This window comes from Hippocampus comes, unplaced genomic scaffold (genome assembly GCF_001891065.2).
Source record: "Hippocampus comes isolate QL1 unplaced genomic scaffold, H_comes_QL1_v1.1 scaffold276, whole genome shotgun sequence".
Lineage (NCBI taxonomy): Eukaryota > Metazoa > Chordata > Actinopteri > Syngnathiformes > Syngnathidae > Hippocampus > Hippocampus comes.
Genome location: NW_017805074.1, coordinates 1,571,283 through 1,594,699, shown reverse-complemented (window position 1 = coordinate 1,594,699; position 23,417 = coordinate 1,571,283). Strand labels below are relative to the sequence as shown.

Genomic DNA, 23,417 nt, shown 5'->3' with positions numbered 1-23,417 from the left:
CACACACACACACACACACACACACCTGACTTGTGTGTGTGGTTTATTTTTTATTTTTCATTTTCGTTCGTGTTAGGGTCAGCGCTTGTGTGTTTACGCACATCATTTGTTGTATGACAACAAAAAAAAACGTGTGTTGTCGTTAGTTGTTGCAGGCTGCAAAAGGTGTGTGGAATTGCGATGTTGACACTGAACTGGTCAATCGCGGGAGGTCGGCTGCTTGAAAGGTAGATCTCGGGTCAAAAAAAAGGTTGGGGCATCCTCGGTCTGCTTGAACACTGATTGAACAGGTGACACAGTTTCCGCATGAATTGATCTTTAATCATTTGAAGGGAACTCCATGACAACACTTTCATTCTTCTGTCCGACCGTGCGTTGTTGCTGACGTTTTGGTGAGAAATGAATGAATGATGATGAATGACCTCACGAGTTTCCATGGATAGATCGATAGATAGAAAATAAAATGCCGATTTGTTCGCCATTCCCTATTTCTTCCTTTCATCTGTGCTAATGAGCTCCAAATGTATGGGAATGTCTTTCCCCCGGGTAGAAGACGCTCACGCTCACTCGATGATTACATAAACCCTGTAAAAGAGAAAAAAAAAAGGCAAGAAAACCCTCTCATGTGTAGAAAGAACCGTATGTGCTCTCTTCCCACGTCTTGATGACACTGCAGTGATTAGCAGCCTTTTATTTTGCTTAAAAGTATGTCACATTTGCATAAAGAGACTCCTTTTATTAGTGATGATGATTTGTCCTCGTTCTACAATAATCTGGCATCTCTGCGTGCGCCCAATGATTGAGGAAGTGTTTCATATTCTAGAACACATGAGAGGACACTTCCAAACATCCGTCATTAGAAATGGAGTCATGCAGACACTGCGTGAATGCAGGAATCCTCAACTGGGTTCAGCCAAACTGGCGCAACCTGAATGTTGATCAGATAGACATCCAAAGCATCTCTGCTATTGTCTGCCTGTCTCGACGAAAAGAATACTCCTGAATTAGACAAAGAGTCCACCGCTATTCAAACATACAAGTCAGATAAAGGTAGTCTGAGCCTCGTTGGCCTCGGCGCTAAATCTTCCAGTTGTATTTCATCTCACATGCGATAACCTGCTGCTAGCAGATAAGGATAAAAGCCATTCATTAAGACTCCTTCAGCGTCATGAGCCACTTTCCACTGCGTATCACCGCAAAGGGCTCTACTCGCCTCCATTTGACATGGTCAGCCTTTGGAAACTGCTCAGTTCACTCGTGTGAAGACGCCTCGGTCAGGAACATGCTAACGTACAGCGTCAACAACAGAAACACACTGTTGTCAATGCGACACAATTCAATAACACCGCAACAATTTAAAATGATCACAAACTGGATTGGAACCAGTCGACTCAATCATGTTATTGTGGTGCCTCTACTTACGAAATTAATTGGTTCTCGAAGAAATTTCTTCAGTGGAACATTTTGTAAGTAGAGACGCGTTTTCCATGTAAATGCCCTAATCCGTTCCAAGCCCCGCCATAATTCAGACATAATGTTTTCTAAAGCATAAAAATGCATCAAAATATGTAACAAATTCATGTTGCAATGAGATAATTGCACAATAAATGAGAGTTGTGCATACTGTAAAAAACAAAGAATAAAGAATAAAAATGATGTTAATCATTTAACTTTTAACTGCGTCCTCATCGTTTTTTGCCCTCTTCAGGTCCATGTTCTCTCTCAGAAGTGGTTTTTGCTTGGCGTTTTGTAAACAACTGATCCAAGGACGTTTGCTTTTGTCGGCTTTTAACAATCCTTCGAAAATGTCAAAAAGGCAAACATCGTGAGCGATCGCCCGAGTGGTGAACACTTTTTCTGGGAAAAGCGAATCAAGTGCTGACTACAATCTTTAGCGTAACCACTTTTCACTACTTCCTTGCATGTGACCCTTGAAGAACATGAATATTGCTGCATGGATGATTAACGGCAATATGAAAGGTGACCCGAACCCATTTCTATTCATTGGAGTATTTTGCAATTCCCCCGAGCCAGCAAAGTGCACTGATGTGAGTGTGTATCTCCAGTGTGTGTGTGTAAAGTTAAAAAAAAAAAAAAATAAATAAATAAATGGAAAGCAAAGAGGCCACAGCTGAAATATCAATCAAAAGGTAAAGGATGCTTCGCACATGCTGCTCTGTACCAAAGCCAATATATATAAGCTTAGTGAGGCCGTTGGCAAATCAGTGAGTGGGCTGTACGATAAATCTTGAGGCTTGGAGTCGTAGGTGCAGGTGAATTTGCATCGGTTGATTTATGAGTGTTTTTTTCGATAGGATCATTGAATTGTATAAGCAATTTTAGACTGTTTAATATATTAATGCGACATCAAGTGCCAAGGTTGCATTCATATTCAGCTACCGAATTTGAATTCTAGATCGTTATTCTTCAAAACCAGGACGGAGACACTGTCACCATCTAATGGCGACTTGGTCGTAGTCCAGTTCATAAATGATTTCGACTTCGGAACATTCTCCGTGGTCACATACTGTTCAAAGTGTGCTTTAAGATGAAATAAAAAAGATTATTATTGCGACATGAAGACAAAATACAAGAGAAAAGAGAAAAAACGAGTGGACAAAATAAATGAGCTATTTTCACAAAAGACATGGATACACCCAACATTGTGGAGCGATCACGATTCAGCGGGTACCATTTTAAAAAACATGTCAATCAGAGTGTATTTTCATTCAACATGCTGTCCCCGCAAAACGGACCATCAGATTGAATTCTGTGCAGGGAACTCATGTCCAACATGTCCACACTATCATTTCTTTTCTCTGCAGTTGTCCGACAGACCGTGCTGTTGTAAACGCTGCTGTTCTGGTCTGACTTCAAAATGGGCTCCGAAGTGATCTACGGTAAAGTCTGTCTGTGAACAATTGCATTTTCAGTGAGCTGTTCACTCGTTTTGCACGGATGGCACACCCGGTGATTGATTGGGGCATGACATCTATCAGATGCCGTGGATAAATAAGCACAAAGTAACCGTATTGACGACTAAAATCATGTATCTCCGAAGAAGGTGAACATGCACGCATTTATCGAGGGTACTTATTAGAGTGTCTTTATTCCTGGATAAGCTCATGATATCCACGCATGGCTGCCGTGCAAGCAAATGTCGACTTCCTCCGAGGTTGGCCTTCCCCCTATGAACCCTTGGGACACCCAACAGATCCACTTAATTCACAATGATTTTGGAGCGTCTCCAAATGAACAAGCCCTCGTTTGCCCGTTTCTTAGGAAGAACAACCGAGCAGGAGTGGAGCGCTGAGGTTGCAGCTGCAATGATGTGCAGAGAATAAGGTCAAAAGGCCTCCTATCAGAAAACATTACATCTTTGCTGTTCACCCCCCCAGTGCACTTGAAATAGTCCGTGATGGCACAAGCAGCTGTGCGCAGGCTCATTAAAGATGATGCAGGTAAAAGGAGCTTGCGATAAATGTCGAAGGCTTTGTTGCTGTATTTTGAAATCAGGCTGTTCGAACTTTCCCTACCTTTCCTCGAATAACTAAGAGAACAGTGACACTTCACTTTTCAAGTTTTTTTTTTTAATTCCCAAAGGAGAGACATAAAAAAAAAAGGAAAAAAAAGTGATGATTGATTCGGCACATTGCCGAGACGCCTGGCTTTAAATTCCCCGATGAGACAATAGCGGGCGGGCTCTGACTTTGGGGGTGCTGGGGGGGGGGGGGCTGTACTTGATTAATACGGCCACTCAGCCCATTGCCATAAAAGTTTTACGCCAACTACTTTCCGGATGTATGTTCAAGAGAGTACCGAGGGGTGTGTGTGTGGTTGATGTACTTGTTCCTAGGGAATCAATAAACATGATTTGCAGACAATGCTTCGGTGTAGCCTACAATATTCATAAGGATGCAGCCAGCAGATTATCACTACCCCCGCATCCGCTGCTTTATGTCCTTTATCTCCGTTGAATAGCTAGAAGCAAAAACATGCCGTTTGTCTGTGGTCCCTACGCTCTCCTCCTCCTCCTCCTGCTCCTGCTCCTGCTCCTGCTCCTGCTCCTGCTCCTCCTCCTTGTGCGCTTACAGTAGCGCAGATGCACGTTCACGCTGGCTGTAAACTCCTGCATTGCACTGAGCGCAACTGTACAGCGGCACCCGGTGCACGAGGTGCTGGACGATCGAGCCTCTTTCTCTCTCTCTCTCTCTCTTTCTGTTTTTGCGTCACAGAAAGCCCTATCATCACCACCCCCTGCCCCCGCCAACCACGAGGGCACGCAGATGCACGGCGCTGGCGGATGTACAAAACGCCGCAGTCACACCGACGATAAAAGATGAGGAGAGCAAGATGCGATGATGTGATTCGATTGCGCGCCGATGGAGGAGGCTCATCCAACCACTTTGCCCATCAACACTTTTTCTTCTCCTTTTGAGGTGTCAGATGGCTTCTGGCTTTCATCCATAAGTGCCACTTTCATTCCACTCTTGTTCGATTCCAAACTACACAGTTTTATCCCCCTACTAACACTTTTCACTCGGCAAGCGACTCCGGATGGGGACGATGGCCGATGTGCAATGGAAGTCGCCGTGCAAAACCGATGCCATCCACCAATACAGTGCTACTGCTCTCATCAGCCATTTGTAGCAGGGCTTACCTTCAGGTCTTTGTGGGTGTAGCTGTCTCTTCGAGGCATCTCACAACTACTCCACTCCCCAAAACTGTGCAGTCCTTTTTTTTTTTTCTTCCCCCCCCTCCGGTTTCTGGCTCTCCTCTACTGCCACCCCGCTCCTTCTGCTCCTCACAGCTCTGTATCAAGTGTGAGCGAGGGCTGTGTGTCTCAGGCAGAGAGGCATGGGTGGGGGAGAGATAGAGGCAGAGTCAGAATGGGAGAGAGAGGACAAGACAACGGGATGTCGATATGTTCCCGGTGTCTTGGTTGCTTCTCTCTTGCCCCTTCCATGCACACATGAAACCTCTTTTCCCTTCAAGGATTCATCCCTCACCTGCGTCCATGTGTGCTTGCATTACGTCTTGGTGAAAATCCAAAATACAGTTTTGCAGACAGAGGTTAGGAAAGGATGCGTTTGCGTATTTAGCGTTGACAATGAAGACGAGGCAGTGCCACAGTGAGGAGGAGTGTGCTGTAATCACTTGCCAGAAAATGCCTCGGGGGGGTTTGAATGAGATGCAAGAAGAGAAAATCGTCTTTGAAAAAAAAAAAAAACAAAACAGTGGCAAAGGAAAGACAGAGGGAGCATCTACTGAACAGAAAGGTGAAGATGAGTCAAGTGCCGCCGAAAGCGCGCGAGGTCATTTTGACCCAGAATTCCTCATGAGAAGTAGAAGCGTTGCATCATATAAACCCTTGTCACGTCGAATTAAAAAAATAAATAAATAAATAAATTGCAGAAGAGCCACGATCTTTGCAATTTACTTCCCGCCCATAGAAAGGAGCGTTTTATTCAAGAAGAAAGCACCGTAAGAAAGTCGTTGGCTGCAGCAAAGGTGAGAGTAGATCCGGCGACATCCACAACTAATCCTCAGTCACGGCGTCGGCTAACGTTTGTGCGTATATTTTTGTTATTGCTTGCCGTGTATTGTCTTCTTTCATCATGGAGCCAAGATGAATCTGCTCGACATGCGAGCCACCAATAGGATCCACCAGTCGCGGGAGTTCTACGAAGGTCTATAATTAGGACCGTTCAGACCGCCATTTCATATTCTATATAAACTCGTACCGATGGCTAGCAAATGACACAGTGCGCCTGCTGCGCTGTGTCTTCTTCCCGCAAAGCACCAAGAGTTTGATCTTTCTAATTGGTTCCCCATTAAATGACCAAGAAGCCCCCATTATAAAGTGTTTTCCAGCCCTATGACGTAAATACAGCTGAAATGTACACAGGTCGCCTCAGTCATAAATGTGCCGACAATTTCTCAGTCCGTGATATGCGATGAATGTGCGTTGCTACAGCTAACTGGTTGAATTTCTTGAGAGCGTGAGCATGGAGGGGAGGGGTGAGATCTCCGACGGGGAATGATTACACCTGCTCTGAATGTGTAAGGCGGGGGCTTGGGTGGGTTGGGGGGGCTTTTGGTTGATTCAAACGCAAGATCAAAACAACAGAAAGAGGAATGGACTTTACTCCTCACAGCGAAGATGACCGGCGCTTGAAGGATGGCTGCTCGTATGACCCGCAACTCGAATCCTTCTGGCAGTTCCCAACCCTCCTCATTATTGCAGACGCGTTGCTTGATGTCTTATGATCCTGTAATTGGCTCCCTGGCCGTTAGCCGCCGCTACTACAAGAAGTACCTGACAGCCTTCTTCCATTTTTGTTGCCGCATGGCAATTCTGTGGGACGAGTTGAGGGGAAGCGGGGAGTGCTGTCAGCGAGATATAAAAGGCGAGAAAGAGTCATAAATCGTCTCCAAAAACTCAATGCGGTAAGTACGTACATGAGGAGGAGACAAGCAGCGTGAACCTGTCCCCACGATCCTTCCTTCTTCCTCTACCTCCTCCAACCTTTAAGCTCTGAACATGCAATCTCCTCCGCGGTATATGGCCCTTAAATCTTGACATCCAGAATGTGTGACGGCTATATGAGGTTAGGGTGTGTGTGTGTGTGTGTGTGCGTTCACGTGGACACGCATCTCAACCATAAAGCATTTCAAATAAATGGGCGTGCATTTTGTTGCAAGTCATTTGAAATTATGGGACCCGCGTAGATGAGCAGGCAGCGGGAAGCATGGCCTTTGAAGATTTACATTGTCCACCCGCGTTAACGCTTCCATTCCATGTTAACGTAGCAACGTTTCATCAATTGCATTCTCCATTCTCGCGAAACGGTTGACAGACTCGGTTCAAGTGCTGGAGACGTCTGCTGAGACCAGCAGCACTGAGTCGCCCACACTCCGTAGCATTTGACAGGAGAAAAAAAAATGAAGTCAGAAGTGAGGATATTGGGTCATCCTTCCACATCCTGATCCAAGCCTCTTTTCTTGGCTTCATTCACCGTCCCTTGTTCTCACCTCCTCGTCGGATTCATTAACTCTGATTGATCCCCTCTTGTCAAAGACTTTGGCACCGTAGTGAACAGCCTTGTTGCTGACATTCCCCAAATAAACATTTGGGAGTCGGGGTGGGGGGGGGGGGGTTAATGGATAAGGACGACAACCTCAATGAACAAATCAGCACAGTCGTGATGGAAGTAGCTGATGGTGTACTTGTCAGAACAAATGCTTGGAGCCAGACACTGCTGAATTGTTGCATGGAAATATTTCGCCAGCTTTACTTTACTAAATGGACATTTTGCATTTTTGTGCCGAGGCTCGTGGGCGGATGATTCTGGGCAGGCAGGCCAGCATTAAAACATCTTGCAGAAATAAAGTCTTATGCAGGAAAATGTGTGAATTATTGAACATCTCTGATTATTTCCAAAGCAGTACATGCCATCAAGATCAACAAATTGGTACAACGTGATTATTATTGCAGGGCGGGGTGGGGTGGGGAGGTGGGAGGGAGCAAAACAAAAACATTGGACCACTTTATAGTTCTACCATCAACAAGAGAGCTAAGAGAACGTGTACATGTATTAGGCTTTCAATTATGAATTGAAATGAGCGTGTGGCTCAACAGAGCAGCGTCGCGTTAAATAATTGACGAATGCTGTACATTGTGTCTCTTATGCACAGAATTTGAACATATGGGAGTGGAAGTGGGCCACTGAAAGGGTCGAGTCCTCTCTCTCTCTCAGGAAAGACAACAAACAAAGCCAAATATGATTTCAGCCATTGTATGTCACGGCACGATCTGGCGCTGCTGCAAAATCACAATTAACCCCTCTGCCTCCTGACCTTTAACACTGAAACTGTCAAATGAATTCAGCTGCTCTGTACTTGTGACAGGTGCTATGATGACAAAAAACAAACAGAGGGAAGACAGTCCTCATCAAGTGAAGAAAATCAATTGGACCTCTCGTACGAAACGGACAGCTCTCAAAACTTCATGTAGAGATGAGAAGAAACTGCAACCACATTATATTAGTTGTATATTTCTATGCCCCTTCTCGAAAATGATCATTAAAAAAGTTTGGATATTATGTGAGATCACCAAAAAAAAGAAATAAATTGGGATTTCAACTGGGTTTTGCAAACTTTTTATGTTCACTGTACACTTCTGTGTTTAACTAACTAGCCCCGATTTCCCAAAGTGAATCTGTGAGTCAACTGAGATGAGATCATAAAGATTTCACTGTGTATCCTTTTTTTTGGGTGATGCTTTGTTTTGGTGGTGTGCCATAAGATTTTTCTTTTTTTTAATATGTGGCACTGTGCTACACTACAGTAATTTGTAGTTTTTTGTGATGGACTTTTTAAATCGTTTGTAATACTGACACAAATATACATACACACACTTTAAAGTATTTACTTTTTTAAGATGATGTAGCATGATTTCCCCCCCCCCCACCCCCCCTTTCGATCCATCCAAGTCCCCACCCCAGGCTTTGTCAGTGTCGATGTCAGTTGTAAAAATGATGAACATATACTACAGATTGCACAGGTGTTAAGAGGATAGAATTAGAATTTTTGCAGTGAATAATTTTCTTTTTTGTCATTATTTGTAATGTTTGTTTGATTTCTTTTTTTTTATTTTTTAATTGAAATGCTCTTGGGATTGCATAGTTATCAAGCATGTCAGATTGATTGTTTTGCTGAGACCAAATCATTTCGCATTCCAGACAATTCCCCCCCCCCCAGGCAGAAAATTTTTTGGGTGATCTCTGGAACCTTCCAGCAGTGAGTCTGACATGATATAAGCGGGTAACCCTGCAGCCGCAGCGCATTTCTCTCTCGAGCCCTGTCATTCGAAGCAGTGAAAAGCTACGAAGCTGCTTCTGAACACGCCGTTCCATTTTTATGCCCTTTGAAGAAAATTACTCTGAGGAAAAAAAAAAAAAGATGAAAATGAAAATAATGACCTCGTTGGACAAACGAAACTGGGATTGTGATATGATGGCTGTGTGGTTGTCCTTCAAAGCGGGAGAATGGTGCTGCGTTGTCACTTGGGGTCACTGAACTCCTTGCATTCTCAAAGACTGCGTTGACCTACTCATTCGTTTTTAAAAACCCAAATCATTTACATGGCCTTTAAAAACCCAAACACTGCCAAAATTGGAGTTTTGAAAGGGTTATTGACTGCATGCGAATGTCGTCGATGCTGTTTCCTTATCACATGCCACCGGCCAATTTGGAAGTGAGATATGAATGAAGAAGTGATTTGAAGTGTTTCTATATTCGCTTCCCCACTCATTGACTTGCTTATTCCAGTGAGGGAGCTGCCTAATCAAGCCGAAGTCCTTTGAGGGGAGTATTTGTGCCAGCAAATAGAAACACAACGTGAGCCCAGAATATTGAGTGGCAACAAAATGACACGTTTGATTATTTTGTGTCGATGGGAGTTTAAAGATGAAAGGGTTCGGCAAATCCCTAATAAACAACAACATCAACGTGGAAAACACAATGACGTGCACCAACCACACAGACTACTGAAATGCCAATGGAAAGGTACTGATGAGACTGTAAACCGGTGGTGTCAAACGTAAGGGCCGCGGGCCGGACCAGGCCCGCAAATTGGTTTCATCCAGCCCGCAAGATGATTTTGTAAAGTACAAAAAAATGAAAAATGTTCAGCATGCATCTGACTTCCCACAACAAAATACACACTGCAGATGGGTGGACAACAATTTACAACGCCATTTTTACCATTGTGTTTATCCTGCGTCATTTTATGACCACAGATTGTTTTCATGAAAAGAATCAAATAAAATCGACCAGTATCTGCAAAGTTCATTTCCATTCATATGAGAACTCACAAATTTGTGGGGTATCTGAGGTTACATGTTGCTTCATTACCACTCAAGGGACTTTGGCCCAACACTCAGTCGAGGAGCAAGTGGAAAATTCCCACAAACCCCGCAGGCTTGTATTCTCAGCCGTATGCTCGTACAGGCATGGCAGCCTCCAGCCCCCGCCTACAGGCTCCTATTGATATGCACATTGCAGCCAAAGGGCACCAAACCTCGATTCAGAGATCCCGGGATTACCGGTACAGTGATCTCAGCTACTTCATCCCTGAATATTGCAGACAAACGTCATCCTGCCCAAAGACACAACAAACAAGGTGGAAAAGTGACGAAGATATAGCATGGGGTAAATCAACGATCCACTGCTTGCATCTGCCACAATGGGGAAAATGCCTCACAAGCACATTTCCTCTACTTGGGATTGCAAATGACTGGCATTTAGCGCCATTCCGCTTTTACGCTGCGAATGACGGATATGGAATATAAATGCTCAGTGACATGATGACCCAGCAAAATGGCCAGCATCCACGAACACCATGCACTCCCATCTCTCAGCGCACGCTTACACTTACAGGCTCACGTGCAGCAAGTCCTCCGGACCTGATCACTGAATATGACCCCATTTAAATTCAAACTCACCAACCGTTTTTAAATAGCTAACAGAGTTCATTGAAATCCTTTGGCCCTTTATTAGAAACCATAATTGGTGTTTTCTGTCGGTAGTTTGGCATCAAACATTTTCGAGATATGAAGATTTGGGAGTCCCAAAATCTAAATCTGTTGAGTGTATTTGACCCCAAAACAAAAGTCGTAAAAAGAAACCGCGTTTTAAGGGGTCACTATTATTCACTGTTAGTCACTGACTGACCGTTCTTTTGAATGACTAGTAGTCAAAAGTCACTTCCAAAGTTGCCAAACAAGCCCGACAATCAGTTATGGTGGCTAGTTGCAGGCCCATTCGGTACAAAAAAAGGCATTATAATGACAGAGTTAGTCAAACAATCAAAAAATAAAAGAGTTTTGGATGCCTAATGCTGAACATCCTTTTACAAGGGCATGGATGAACAGAAACATTGATCCTTGAAGCTTGATAGCGCTGTGTGTGAACCATACATCTTTGCAGATTCAGTACCATATGCTCGACAACTCGCGAAGATAATACTGAAAGATTTTTGGGGCATTTTACCAGGAACGATCGTGATGGAAAATGCTTCGTCTGTCTGCATGAATATCCCCCAGGTCCCTATTAGAATTTGGAGCATGTTCCCCTTCTATCTCTTGTCAACTCTCGTCCCAATTCTCCACATTTTTGCTTCGTGGGCCTCGTATTTTACAACAATGTAGCTCTTTGTCACATTTCAGGAGAGGTGGTGGTATATAAATGAAATTTTCAAACAATCATTTTGTGACATTCCACATGTGGGACATATACGTAATGCACATGAGGACATGACAATGCAAATTATTCAAAAAAATATTCGCGTTTATCAGAATTTTCTGTAGATATAGAAATACACAATATTAATTCCACATGAGGGCAACGTGAAAACTAAAGAGGTGGATTTGGGTCTAAATTAAATCATAGCACACATTCTGTTTGTTACTCAGACACATCAAGGTGTCACTTGCGGATAAAAAGCTTTTTCATTTTATATTCAAAATATTTATTTGGCCGTTGTCCAGAAATGAATGATATCATAAACTAGAAAGGGAAAAGGACCTGCACGGGGAGTGGAATGAGGTCAGCTTGGCCCTTGGTGCCAGGCGTCTGTGGGGTAAACACAACTTATTAGAGCCGGGGGAAGGGTCTGCATGTGTGCGTGTGTTTGAAGGTGGGGTGGGGGCTGGGGGTGTTGCTTGATGTTTCTGTGGGCGTAAACACTACCTGGCCGTTCCGCTGTGAGAGGACAGTATAAATGTACAGCAGGTGCAGTAGAGCAGGCATTAGAGGACACGCCTATAAAACTCTGCCAGTCAACTGTGAAGAGGACCAAAGAGGTGGAGCTGGAGATCAACACGAAGCTGGATGCGCTGCAAGCTAGTTTACATCCGTTGAGGTGAGAATTATTGATTCATGGCGAGACGTACAGTCGTCATTCATTTTGTTGTAGATTCATAAGTCAACTAAATTGGGCTCACCGACTCGCCAATCAGACATTGTGAGGCAATTTTGGTGCTCCTTTGAAACAGTTAGGATGAAATTTTTTAAAGCACACAACATTGAGGTGCATCTGCAAAAAAAATTTTTTTTTTCAAAGAATGTTGTATTTTATCTCTCGGTATAAATTTACACAAATATATTAATTCATTTTTCGGCCAAAATAAATCATCTATATTCAGAGATGATTTTGGTAGTTTTTGTGTCATATTATTTTCAGATAGTTATCGAATATTAAAATCATGTCATGAATCCTAATATTGCATCATTTTATTAAAAAAAGAGAGAAACCTAATGGCACGGACAGTCATGCAATCATAACCACTAGGGTGAAACTAACAAAAGTCATAATATACAGCAGAGTACAGTACTGTATAACATTTTAACTTATCTCATAAAAGTCTCATATAAATTGCTTTACTTACATGGTCCAAAGGAATGATTTTAAAAACTCATGCAACTGACCCAGACAAAATTAGCCCAAACATTTTGGCAATAACTGCAAAAAAAGAATTTCTGTAACGCTCAATGAGACCTCTGCACCTATTGACAGGTACTTGGTGAACAAATAAGACCTAATAACACCTGGGAGGAGGTTGGGGGGGGGGCGGGGGCTGGTCCACCCCACTATTTGAGAAGGACCAATTTAAACCATAGTGGTCTTTTTTCCATTTTTTAACGAAATATTGTGTTCATATTTTAGCAACAATGAGTGTGTAATTAACAATTTCACTGAAATGCACATGGCCTCACATTTGTTTGACTGACTTTTGCATCCCATTCGGAGTGGATGTGCAAAAAATGGCAACCGATATTGTGCAGAATTAGACGATAAAAACACAATCATGTGTAAATATTCTACATTGTGCGTAATCATTTAATAATCAGAATTGCTATTCATTCCTTTTGACAAAGAACAAAACTGTCTGTTAATAATCAACATCATGAGATCACATCTGAGCTCAGAGCATGACCCTAGAAGAATACGAACAAAAGCAAAAAAAACGGTTTTAATCATAAAACGAAACACACGACTGTTATCAACCTCAGGCAACTGAGTGTTGTTTTCCTATAATTGCAGATCATGATTGCAATTCATTCAGAATGATCTAGGCTCATGAAAAAGATGCAAAGGAAAAAAAAACCCCAAATGAATTCCGAGCTTTGAAGGCTGAAATAAACAAAAACTCGAGCCGCTGTACAGACTGTTTTGTACCAATTAAGACTCACCATCAAGCGTTTGTGTGCACACTTGACTCAGCATAAACATGCACATAGTTTCTTTGAGAGCTTTAGTCAGCGAATAAGGATTGAACTCGTATCTTATCTGAAAAGTTTGTTTTCTACTGAGGTTGACATATTTATTTGGGTGTGATTTTTATTTTCTGCTGGAAGATGAAATTTTGTTTAGTGTTATTGGCAGCCCGGTGGTCCAGTGGTTAGCACGTCGACCTCACAGTGCAGAGGTCGTGGGTTTCGATCCCGGCTCCGCCCTCCCTGTGTGGAGTTTGCATGTTCGCCCCGGGTTTGTGTGGGTTTTCTCCGGGTACTCCAAAAACATTCGTGGCAGGCTGATTGAGGACTCGAAATTGTCCCGAGGTGTGAGTGTGAGTACGGATGGTTGTTTGTCTCTGTGTGCCCTGCGATTGGCTGGCAACCAGTTCAGGGTTCAGATTCCAGCACCCCCCGCAACCCTTGTGAGGATAAAGCGGTTCAGAAAATGGATGGATGGACAGATGTAATTACATTGGCTGGTTTATTGGGCAAATTCGGGCATGTCAAGATATTCTTCGATTTGCGCCATGCAACTAAAAGTATTAACCCATACTGCGAAATTGTGTGTTGATAATGCTTTATTTGCTGTCATCAAGGTTGTGGACTCGTAGAAAATGTTTGGTCCTATCAATAAACGTCTCCAGAGCTACCTGGCTGAGCGAAAGCGTCGCAGGACCAGGCTGGTGACCAAAGACGGCCACTGCAACATCGAATATGGAAACATCAAGTACAGCAAGCACTTTGTCTTCCTGGCCGACTTCTGGACCACATTCGTGGAGATCCGGTGGCGTTTTGTGCTCTTATTCTTCATTGCCTCTTTCACCATGAGCTGGTTCATTTTCGGCCTGCTCTGGTACTGGATTGCCCGGAATAACGGAGATCTGACCTGGCAGGAGCCCCCTGCGGACCACACGCCTTGCGTGGACAACGTCGCCGGACTCACCACCGCATTCTTGTACTCCCTCGAAACCCAGACGACCATCGGGTACGGCGGCCGAGCCCTCACCCCCGTTTGCCCCGGCGCCGTGGCCCTTCTCATCATCCAGTCCCTCCTCGGCGCCGTCATCAACTGCTTCATGTGCGGAATCATCTTATCGAAAATTTCCTCGCCTAAAAAGAGAGCGAAGACCATCTCCTTCAGCGACATGGCCGTCATCAGCCCCAAGAACGGCGCGCTTTGCTTGTCGATACGAGTGGCCAACCTCCGCAAGACCCTCATGATCGGCAGCCAGATCTACGGCAAACTGCTGAGAACCACCAATACGGCAGACGGCGAGACGATCATCATGGACCAGGTGAACATTGACTTCATGGTGGACGCCGGCAAGGACAACCTTTTCTTCGTGTGCCCGCTCACCCTTTGTCACGTGATCAGCAAGGGCAGCCCGTTCTTTGAGATGGCGGTGGACACGCTCCACAAGCAAGAGTTTGAGCTGGTCGTGTTCTTGGACGGCACCGCCGAGTCCACCAGCTCCTCCTGTCAAGTGCGGACTTCCTTCATTCCGCAGGAGATCATGTGGGGCTACAATTTCCTGCCCATCATCTCCCGAAGCAAAGAAGGTAAATACAGGGTGGATTTCTCCAACTTTTCCAAGGTGGTGCCCGTGGCCACCGCTCACTGCGCCTACTGTTTCCACAACATCAAAGGTCACCACCATCACTCCAAAGATGGACTTGACAACCAGGGTTTTGAGGTGATTGACATCCACGATCCTGCAAGTATCACCAAGATGTAAGAGCGCACGGCCGGTGGAGCGAGACACTCCACCGATGAACCTCTCAAACATCCCAAAGTATGTTTGGCAAAACAGCGCGTAAAAGAAGCTCATTTGGAAAACGTGTGGGTCGACTGAATTATTGTGAACAATTGTTGTATGCGCGCCAAGCCACGCTCGTCAATGTCTAGCGGCCGAGAGCTTGTTTTCGGAAGGCTTGCCATGTTATGAAAATGGCTTGGCTGGAATATCGGAGGAGAAAAGGATGATTATACTTGAGGTCTTCTCGCAAAAGAAAATCGACACAAATGAGCTCTCGCCGTGAATGAAGATGAGTCGCTGTAATTTACCTCGGACCCCCGCGCATCGGATTTACTTAGGAGAGCAAAAAGATGGTGTTATTCTGTGCATGAATCTTGAACAACTTGTTTCGGGTGCCTTGCAAATGTCACGGATGACTGAGCAATATTAGCAGTTGTTTCATAATTCATACCGGTGTTGTCTGCCATACAAGAAAAGACACTTGGGCTTGAAACATTAGCTTTTGTTTATGTATTCCAGCACTGGCTCTCGCCCAGGTTTAATGTGGAACACTTGAGCGACATTGTAGTGGAGAGCAATGTTTTCATGAAACACTTAAATGATGGCTGCATGCAGCCTGAACTATTGAATGAAATCAAATATTTTTATTGTTTGTTTTTTTTTTTCTATTTGGTCTCAGGGGGTAGGTGGGGGAATAGCTGAAATAAAACTATTTTTGCACACAATATTGCCTTGCCTTGCATTGGTGTCCACATGAAATTATTATTGACATAAGGTCAAAGCAACATACTGCATATGACCCCTATTATCTATTACGGATTTTCATCTCAACAAAGTGAAGTTGTGACAGCAAACAGACGAGCCAACATGTTTGGCCGTAGAGCGTAATGGATGCAACTCTAATCCAGTATTTTAAACCTTGATTGACCCAAGGCTCTCATTTTACATCAGAAAAAAAAATCTCATCACCGAGCGAAAGTGTCAAAAATAGGATCAAAATTGAAATGATATTGATTTTCCCTCAAGTTCCTCCGAACTACATCACGTATTCTGCTAAATGAACAGCATCAGGTGGATTCTCTGGTTTAGTGCAGCATCTAATTGAACACCATTTGAGTGGTGTGCCTGTCGATGTATGTACATCGCTGGCATAGACAGAAAAACAAAGATTTATTCGTCATCAATAAATAACATTTTGGGGGCGGCAACTTCAACGGGAAGTCAACCCAAAAATGTGCTTAAGAAAATGAAAAGTTCCATGCAGCCCTACTAAGTCCAAACATGGTGTCAGAATAGGCTTTTTTTTTTTTTTAAACCTGGACCTCTGTGTGGCTGCTACTGTCTAAAGATGGGCGTGGATGCACAATTTGTAGTTGTTCCAAATTCCTGTGTGTGACCAGACATTGCCTTGTGAGCAGAGCATGAAGAGCGGTGTGTGGTGCTACGGTTGTTTTTTTTTTTTGTTTTGTTTTTTGGGGGGGGGGTTCCCCAAAAATGTGCCTCACGATGAAATGCCAAGTATAAATTAAATAGTCACCTTGGTTCATGTAATAAAAAAAAATAATAATTAAAAAAGGACATAAAATTAAAATTTCACCATCCAGTTGTTCTCAAAATGAAAAGTTGCTGTGTTACCATGGAAACAAGCTGAAGCCATTGATAGGTCACAGGAGAGAGAGTTTGAGAGGTAAAAATATTTATTTCTCACATTTTCCTATACAAAAGCCCTTTTTGAAAAGGTCCGACTTCATACATTGCAGGAATGACAATCATAATAATTAATAAGGAGGTGATGAAGGCGTTTACAAGGGGTTTGAGCAGCGTTGAAAGAAAGTGAAGGGCGGAGGCGAGAAATGTTCTACATACTTGGACACACATATATATATATATATATATATATATATATATATATAGCAGTGTGTGTGCGTGTGGTTCTGTGTGTGTGATATCCAAAATACATTGCTTATAAGAAGTAGTATAGGTCCCTTTTGACTGATATTGTTAAGATAAAAGGAATGTTCGTGGTGCATGAGAAATTGCAGGTTCCCTTTTTCAGCTGGAAGTCGGTGGATGTTAACGCCGTCTGTATTAATTTACATACAATATCTTGATATCCACCAATTTTTGGTCTGTTTGGCTTCAGAAGCAATTCAAGAACACACAGAGTTAAAATGTCCCTGTGTTTGTATTCAAGCAGTCATTTGTTTTTTGGTGGAGAAGGCAAAAAAATAATTTGTGCGCGCAAAGGCACTTGGGATGTGACACAATCTCATACAAAATAACGACAATAAGAAGAACATTTAAAAAAAAAAAACAAAAACAAAAACAAAAAAGCTAAAAATGTATTGCTCAAATGTACAAACATAAAACCGCTTAAATGCTGAAAAAAACCCAACAACTACTGAGCAGAAATGGACTTCAAAGATTTGCATTTTTTTTGACCGAGGTCAACTCGTATTAATTCTCTTGTCTCTTTTTAATACTGTGTCACATATGAAAATAGCTCTGCATAATTTATACAGTAAGTTGCTTTAATGCCTAGTTGACTGACGCATATAAAATAATAAAAAATAGGTCTGACAAACGCACAGCGTTTGCGAATCTGAGGAATTCCATGTTTCATCTCATCATATTTTCAATTGGTTTTGTTCTCTGATAAGCTTAGTCCAAAGTCGTTCACTTTCAAGTGTCTGCGTCACTTACTGGTCATGGAATGCATTTGCTCATATCAGCTTGTGCAGCCGACGATGAAAATGTTACGATATGATGCGATTACATGAGGAGGAAGTCTCTGTGCATGTTTATCTGGCCTTCAGATCAGTGAGAAACTAACATTCAAGCATACATGCTGCTCTCAAACTAGGATCCAGCCCCGGTATTATGCAACTTGACACCGTTGACTAACGCAACAAATTAAGAAAGCCACTTCTCAGTGTGACCTACGTGATCCCGGCTGGCCCCAAAAGGAGATGAGACACCGTGGCAGTCATGAAACAAATCAAAAATTGTCAAGACTTCTCATCGGGGGGGGGGGGGGGAAATATTTCGAGTCTCGTGAAGACTGCGTGGAACAGCAGTTAAAGAATGATGCTAACACTGTCGGGGTTCAATGCTCATTTCATCACACGGTAAACCGGATGCACTCGTTTTATTGCAATGCACTCGTTCGACATTTGCAGTCTTGCTAGACTTTAGCTCCGTGATTAAACCGAGAGAAGGACTTTTCATATTTACGAATGAACACGACCATCAAAATCAATTTTTTTGTTTTTCTTGACAATATGAAAACCCCTGACAATCTTTGATTTGGCATCCTCTTTTAAGACACAAACTGGACAACATTCACATTAATACTGACATGGCGGAGAGACAAAACATGGCTTGGAGGCGACGATGCAGTAAACTTTTAATAGCCGAGCGTGTCGGCCTGGGTTGACTTGTTGCAAAATTGCTTCAATTACGCCTTGACTCGGCTTCCTCAGCACAACAGAGCTGTACACGTTGCCTGTCATCAACTCTGCACGCAATGCAGAAAGCATTTAAAGTACAACTGACAGTTCAGCAGACATACAGCGCTTCCTCCCCACCATTAAACTCCTCTCTTGCCTTCCAGTTTGGAGGATAAATTAAATTGTGAATGGCATATTCCAGTTGCCAACTTTCATTCAGTGCCAAGAAAAGTCTGTGACTTGTGTGGTGGTGGTGTGGGATGGGGTTGGGGGGCTCCATCTTTTCCAGCAAATTCCAGAAGACTCTCAACACACACATAAAAGGGTACAGATGGACGAGCGGAGGCAGTGGGGGAAAAAAAAAAAAAAAGATGAAGGCTTCGATGTGGTGGGAATAACAAACTCCGTCCGACAGGGTTGTAGATGGTGGAAAGAGCGGATGCTTTCAAGCATAATGGCTGCGATGTACTCAGGAGGACGTAGATTGAGACCCGTAAATAAAGGGCCATGTCTGGGCAGACACGATTGCTCTTCTGTCCTCGGACTTTGGCTTGACAAACATTTTGGGGAAGAACTAGGTGCAGCTTTTGGGAGGGGGGTGGGGATGCGGAAAATAAAGGCACGTGTCCAAAACATCAAGTCTTCGAAAGGTAATTAAGTAGTACAGTATTCCATTTTGGACGATAGGCATCCAGTTGTTTCGAAATTTTGAACAAATATAAAATCATCTCTTTCCATCTCCTCGTGCCTCTTCATCGCCTTCATTTGGGTCGAGCGTCATTGGGAGGGCAGGTCAGCAATGGTAGGCCTTGACGAGTGGGTGGCTAGATCGAGGTGTTTAATAGTAACTGCCCAGATGGGAAGGCACGTGGGTGTTCGGATGGCGAGGGACGTTGGGGTTAGGGTAGATGCCGGCGGCGGGCGAGCTCCAGTATGGAGCAGTTGGTCCGAAGAAGTTGGAGGAGGTAACCGGCATGGACGGAGGGTGAGGGGATACGAAGTTGACCTTCTGCTGGTGGCTGTGATAGGAAGGCACGTAGGCTAGGTCCGAGGGGTACTTGTACATGGACGACTCGGTGGGATGCGGTTGCAGCGCCTGGGCGATTCCGTGGAAGTCAAATTTATAGGCGTAGCGTTTGCCGTGCACCTTGGTCATGATGTTTTTGTCGTAGTAGTAGCGCAGCGCTCGGCTCAGTTTGTCGTAGTTCATGTTGGGTTTGCTCTTGCGCTCGCCCCAGCGTCGCGCCACCTCGTCCGGGTCCGTCATCTTGAACTCGCCGTTGGTGCCCTCCCAGGTGATACAGCCGGCGTTGGCGCTGTCCGACAGGAGCTCCAAAAGGAACTGCCAAAGTTGGATCTGGCCTGAACCTGTTGAGCAGAACACGAGGGGTCATCGTTCGCACTCAAATGTTTTTTTTCCTGAGATATTACACACGTGTTCGTCGACATTCTTACCAGGATTGGCTAGGCGACTACTGGTGGGACCGAGTATCTGGTAAGGATCTGTGAACAAAAACACACACGATATGCTCGTGAAAAGGACACTGTCCTGCACTCACTGGCATAGAACAGAGGTCATGCATATAAAGTAGTAGTGAATGACCAGACATGGAAGGAAAACAGACTTGACATATTATTAAAGTTAATTATTGGACTACCCCTCCAAGGCCATCTTGCCAAGAATTTGTGAGTGGTGGAGGGCTTTAAACTAGAGGTTGAAAACACCTTCAGCTTTTTTTGTAGTCCTTGCTAAAAGTGGTGATCGTCAAGTCTCTATGACTGACTGGAGACCAGTCCAGAGAGTACTGCAGCCTTTGCCCGAAGTTAGCTGGGACAAGCTCCAGCAGCTCCCCACGACCGTAAACAGGACAGGCAGTGTAGACAACAGAGAGATGGATGGATAAAGTCTTTTTACAGCATGCCTTAAGTCTGCATGCTTTCTGCGGTTTTGGTTCGCACCAGAATTCAAATGCTCTCATCAATGAGCTATTCTCATGTCCGCATTCAAAAGATCGTCTATATAAACTGAGATAGGTACAGATACGCTACAACCGTAGGTGATACAGCCGGCGTTGGCGCTGTCCGACAGGAGCTCCAAAAGGAACTGCCAAAGTTGGATCTGGCCTGAACCTGTTGAGCAGAACACGAGGGGTCATCGTTCGCACTCAAATGTTTTCTTTCCTGAGATATTACACACGTGTTCGTCGACATTCTTACCAGGATTGGCTAGGCGACTACTGGTGGGACCGAGTATCTGGTAAGGATCTGTGAACAAAAACACACACGATATGCTCGTGAAAAGGACACTGTCCTGCACTCACTGGCATAGAACAGAGGTCATGCATATAAAGTAGTAGTGAATGACCAGACATGGAAGGAAAACAGACTTGACATATTATTAAAGTTAATTATTGGACTACCCCTCCAAGGCCATCTTGCCAAGAATTTGTGAGTGGTGGAGGGCTTTAAACTAGAGGTTGAAAACACCTTCAGCTTTTTTTGTAGTCCTTGCTAAAAGTGGTGATCGTCAAGTCTCTATGACTGACTGGAGACCAGTCCAGAGAGTACTGCAGCCTTTGCCCGAAGTTAGCTGGGACAAGCTCCAGCAGCTCCTAAACTGAGATAGGTACAGATACGCTACAACCGTTTTTTTTTTTTGTTTGTCTTTTTGAGTGAGGCTTTTGAAGATAAGAAAACAAAAAAGGGTGTCACTGATTCTGCCATGGATGAAAACATAGCTGTCTGGCATGGATTATCATCTCTGTTAAAAATGAAGTCATTTATTCGTGAGCATTTTCCACCTTTCCAATGTATGGTACGTGATGCTTTGTGCATTTACCGTACTGTGTTAAGTTTGGGCTCATTTTAAAAACCAATCTACCAATTTTCAGTGTTTGTTGCAATGATGGCGAAAAAAAAGCACATAAACAGCTGCTACCTGGTTGAGCTCTGGGCTGCTCGGCGGTTTTAGTCACATTCTGAGTTACAACTGGTGAGCCTGCAGATGGAGGGACAGAGTGACAAGGGAAAAAAAAATGACTTCAGGGAAACAGACGACACAACTGGCGGACCACAAGCCGCATGCAGCCCCCGTATATAAGTGACCCCTTATATATATCTATATACTGTATATATTCGGTATATATATGAACCTGAATTGTACAGTGCTTTGGGTCCTCACCTTTGGCACTGTGCATGTTGTTTGACCATCCTGTCCGTCGTACAGCATCATATGAAGGGTCTAATCGGATAAAAATGGAGAAAAACATTTAGGCCATGTCGAAACATTCATAACATCACTATTTCTCTGCAACGTGCTTCCTTGCCACTCCTTTTGTGTTTTTCCTGTTTTAGGCTTTTTGTGTGCGCCTACTTCCTTGGAGTAACATACTTAAGAGGAAAATATTAATGAACCATAGAACAAAAAAAAAGGAACTTGGCCCTGAAAGCAGTTTTCAACAAGGCAAATGTTCACTTATGGCTCTTTTTTTTCTTAATGAAGGTTCACAGGGGCCCCAACATCCTTGGAGGCCAGGGGAAGTCGAGAAAGAAAACTCACTCTGCTATAGTGTCTACTGTCCAGGTACCAACATTAATAATACAGTAGCTTAGTAGGCCTAAACGTTAATCAACAAATGCTGCAGCAGTTTTATTGTAAACAGCATATTTAATATTCTTGTAAGATACTGTAATATTATATAATATAGTTTCAATGTTAACATTCTGCTTGAATACAGGAAAAAGAAACTCTTGCACTGAAGCAATGATTAAAATATATGGCACTGAGGGCACTTGAGTACTTCTAAATGATTAAATTCAAACGCATTATACTAGATTAGAAACAAGCCACTGTACACATTACGCACAGGTTGAAAAGAAACATTTGCTCGTGGTATGTGCACCAGATTTTGAGAATCAATGCTCAAGTCATATTATAATTCCAATGTCAACAGTTACAACGTATTATCCCCCATATGTGGCGACAATTCATCATCGCCGTGTACCAGAATATTTATCCAGTACCAACAGCACATGAATCAATCACTGAAAACGCAGCTGAAGTGGCTCTCGACAGGATATCTGGCCGTGGCAGTGTTGTCCTGTTTGGCACGCAGGGACGATTGTGGCACACTGTTGGACAACGATTACAGACCACCGGGCAACTTGCAAAGCCCCTCACCACAAATGAAAGGTGAATTAACGGCCAAAGTTCACATTTCCACATACAGCGCGTTCACTTCCTCCCTTCATGAAACGTTGACTAACGGCCAACCCTGGCTCACTTTTGCGTGGATTCTGCTGTGTATCTGGAGGGCCTCCAGTAACAATCAGTCACTCTGACACAAACAGGTAAAACAGAGGATGCGATGAGCCCCTGGCTGAGTCTCAAAGACACCCCCTATACTCATAGTGCACCTGGCCAGCACCTTTGATGGCTTGCATTATTCTCACAGCTCAAACAGTTGCCAGAGCACAGAGAACTCCAAAGTGTTTGGCAAGCCATGGAATTTTTGTCTTCTTCTTTTTTTTTAATTTCCAATTCAAATCAGTTGTGTTTCCCCCAGAAGGCACTTGAGGTGTAAGTGTGATGACAGAGGTCGCGACTCGGATCTGCACGCTGTTTTCAAGGTTAAGAGGCAATCCCATTTCCCATTTGTGGGAATCCCAAATTGACAAGGTAAGTTTGGAAAATCTATGTGGCTACATTAACATGGAGACCGGTATATGCTTTTAATAGAGACTGTTCTGGAATAAAATATATCTTACAGAGAACATCTCTATATTTCTCGCCCTCTGTCTCTTGGCTGGGATAGGCTCCAGCAAGCCCCAGCGACCCTTGGGAGGATAAGCCGATTGGGCATTGGATGGATGAATGAATGGATGGATGGATGGATTTTATATATATATA

General features: G+C 43.7%; 3 protein-coding genes across 5 annotated transcripts in view; 1 reads left to right on the top strand and 2 right to left on the bottom strand.

The window, feature by feature from the left end:
* The window catches only part of kcnj5 (potassium inwardly rectifying channel subfamily J member 5), a 27,618-nt gene extending 22,343 nt beyond the window's left edge, over positions 1 to 5,275 (bottom strand). Inside the window, exon 1 of one of the 2 annotated variants that reach the window (XM_019865019.1) lies at positions 4,661 to 5,275. The gene's annotated coding sequence lies outside the window, so the exon portion shown is untranslated. The remainder of the gene's footprint in view (positions 1 to 4,660) is intronic. The other variant, XM_019865018.1, reaches the window with a different exon arrangement.
* A 6,529-nt stretch (positions 5,276 to 11,804) lies between these two features.
* Positions 11,805 to 15,311, top strand: kcnj1a.1 (potassium inwardly rectifying channel subfamily J member 1a, tandem duplicate 1). The gene is made up of 2 exons (XM_019864954.1): positions 11,805 to 11,926; positions 13,899 to 15,311. The coding sequence occupies exon 2, from the start codon at positions 13,917 to 13,919 to the stop codon at positions 15,036 to 15,038; it is 1,122 nt and encodes a 373-aa protein (XP_019720513.1). The 5' UTR covers positions 11,805 to 11,926; positions 13,899 to 13,916; the 3' UTR covers positions 15,039 to 15,311.
* Positions 15,312 to 17,490: 2,179 nt separating this feature from the next.
* The window catches only part of fli1 (Fli-1 proto-oncogene, ETS transcription factor), a 29,844-nt gene continuing 23,917 nt past the window's right edge, over positions 17,491 to 23,417 (bottom strand). For both annotated transcript variants that reach the window (XM_019864955.1, XM_019864956.1), the window contains exons 6-9: positions 21,690 to 21,749; positions 21,447 to 21,506; positions 20,726 to 20,773; positions 17,491 to 19,876 (exon numbers count right to left, since the gene is read on the bottom strand). In XM_019864955.1, coding sequence (XP_019720514.1) covers positions 19,347 to 19,876; positions 20,726 to 20,773; positions 21,447 to 21,506; positions 21,690 to 21,749 — 698 coding nt within the window. In that variant the 3' untranslated portion in view covers positions 17,491 to 19,346. The remainder of the gene's footprint in view (positions 19,877 to 20,725; positions 20,774 to 21,446; positions 21,507 to 21,689; positions 21,750 to 23,417) is intronic.

Coding starts and splice junctions, on each gene's coding strand:
- kcnj1a.1 (XM_019864954.1), top strand. CDS start 13,917: ATGTTTGGTCCTATCAATAAACGTCTCCAGAGCTACCTGGCTGAGCGA.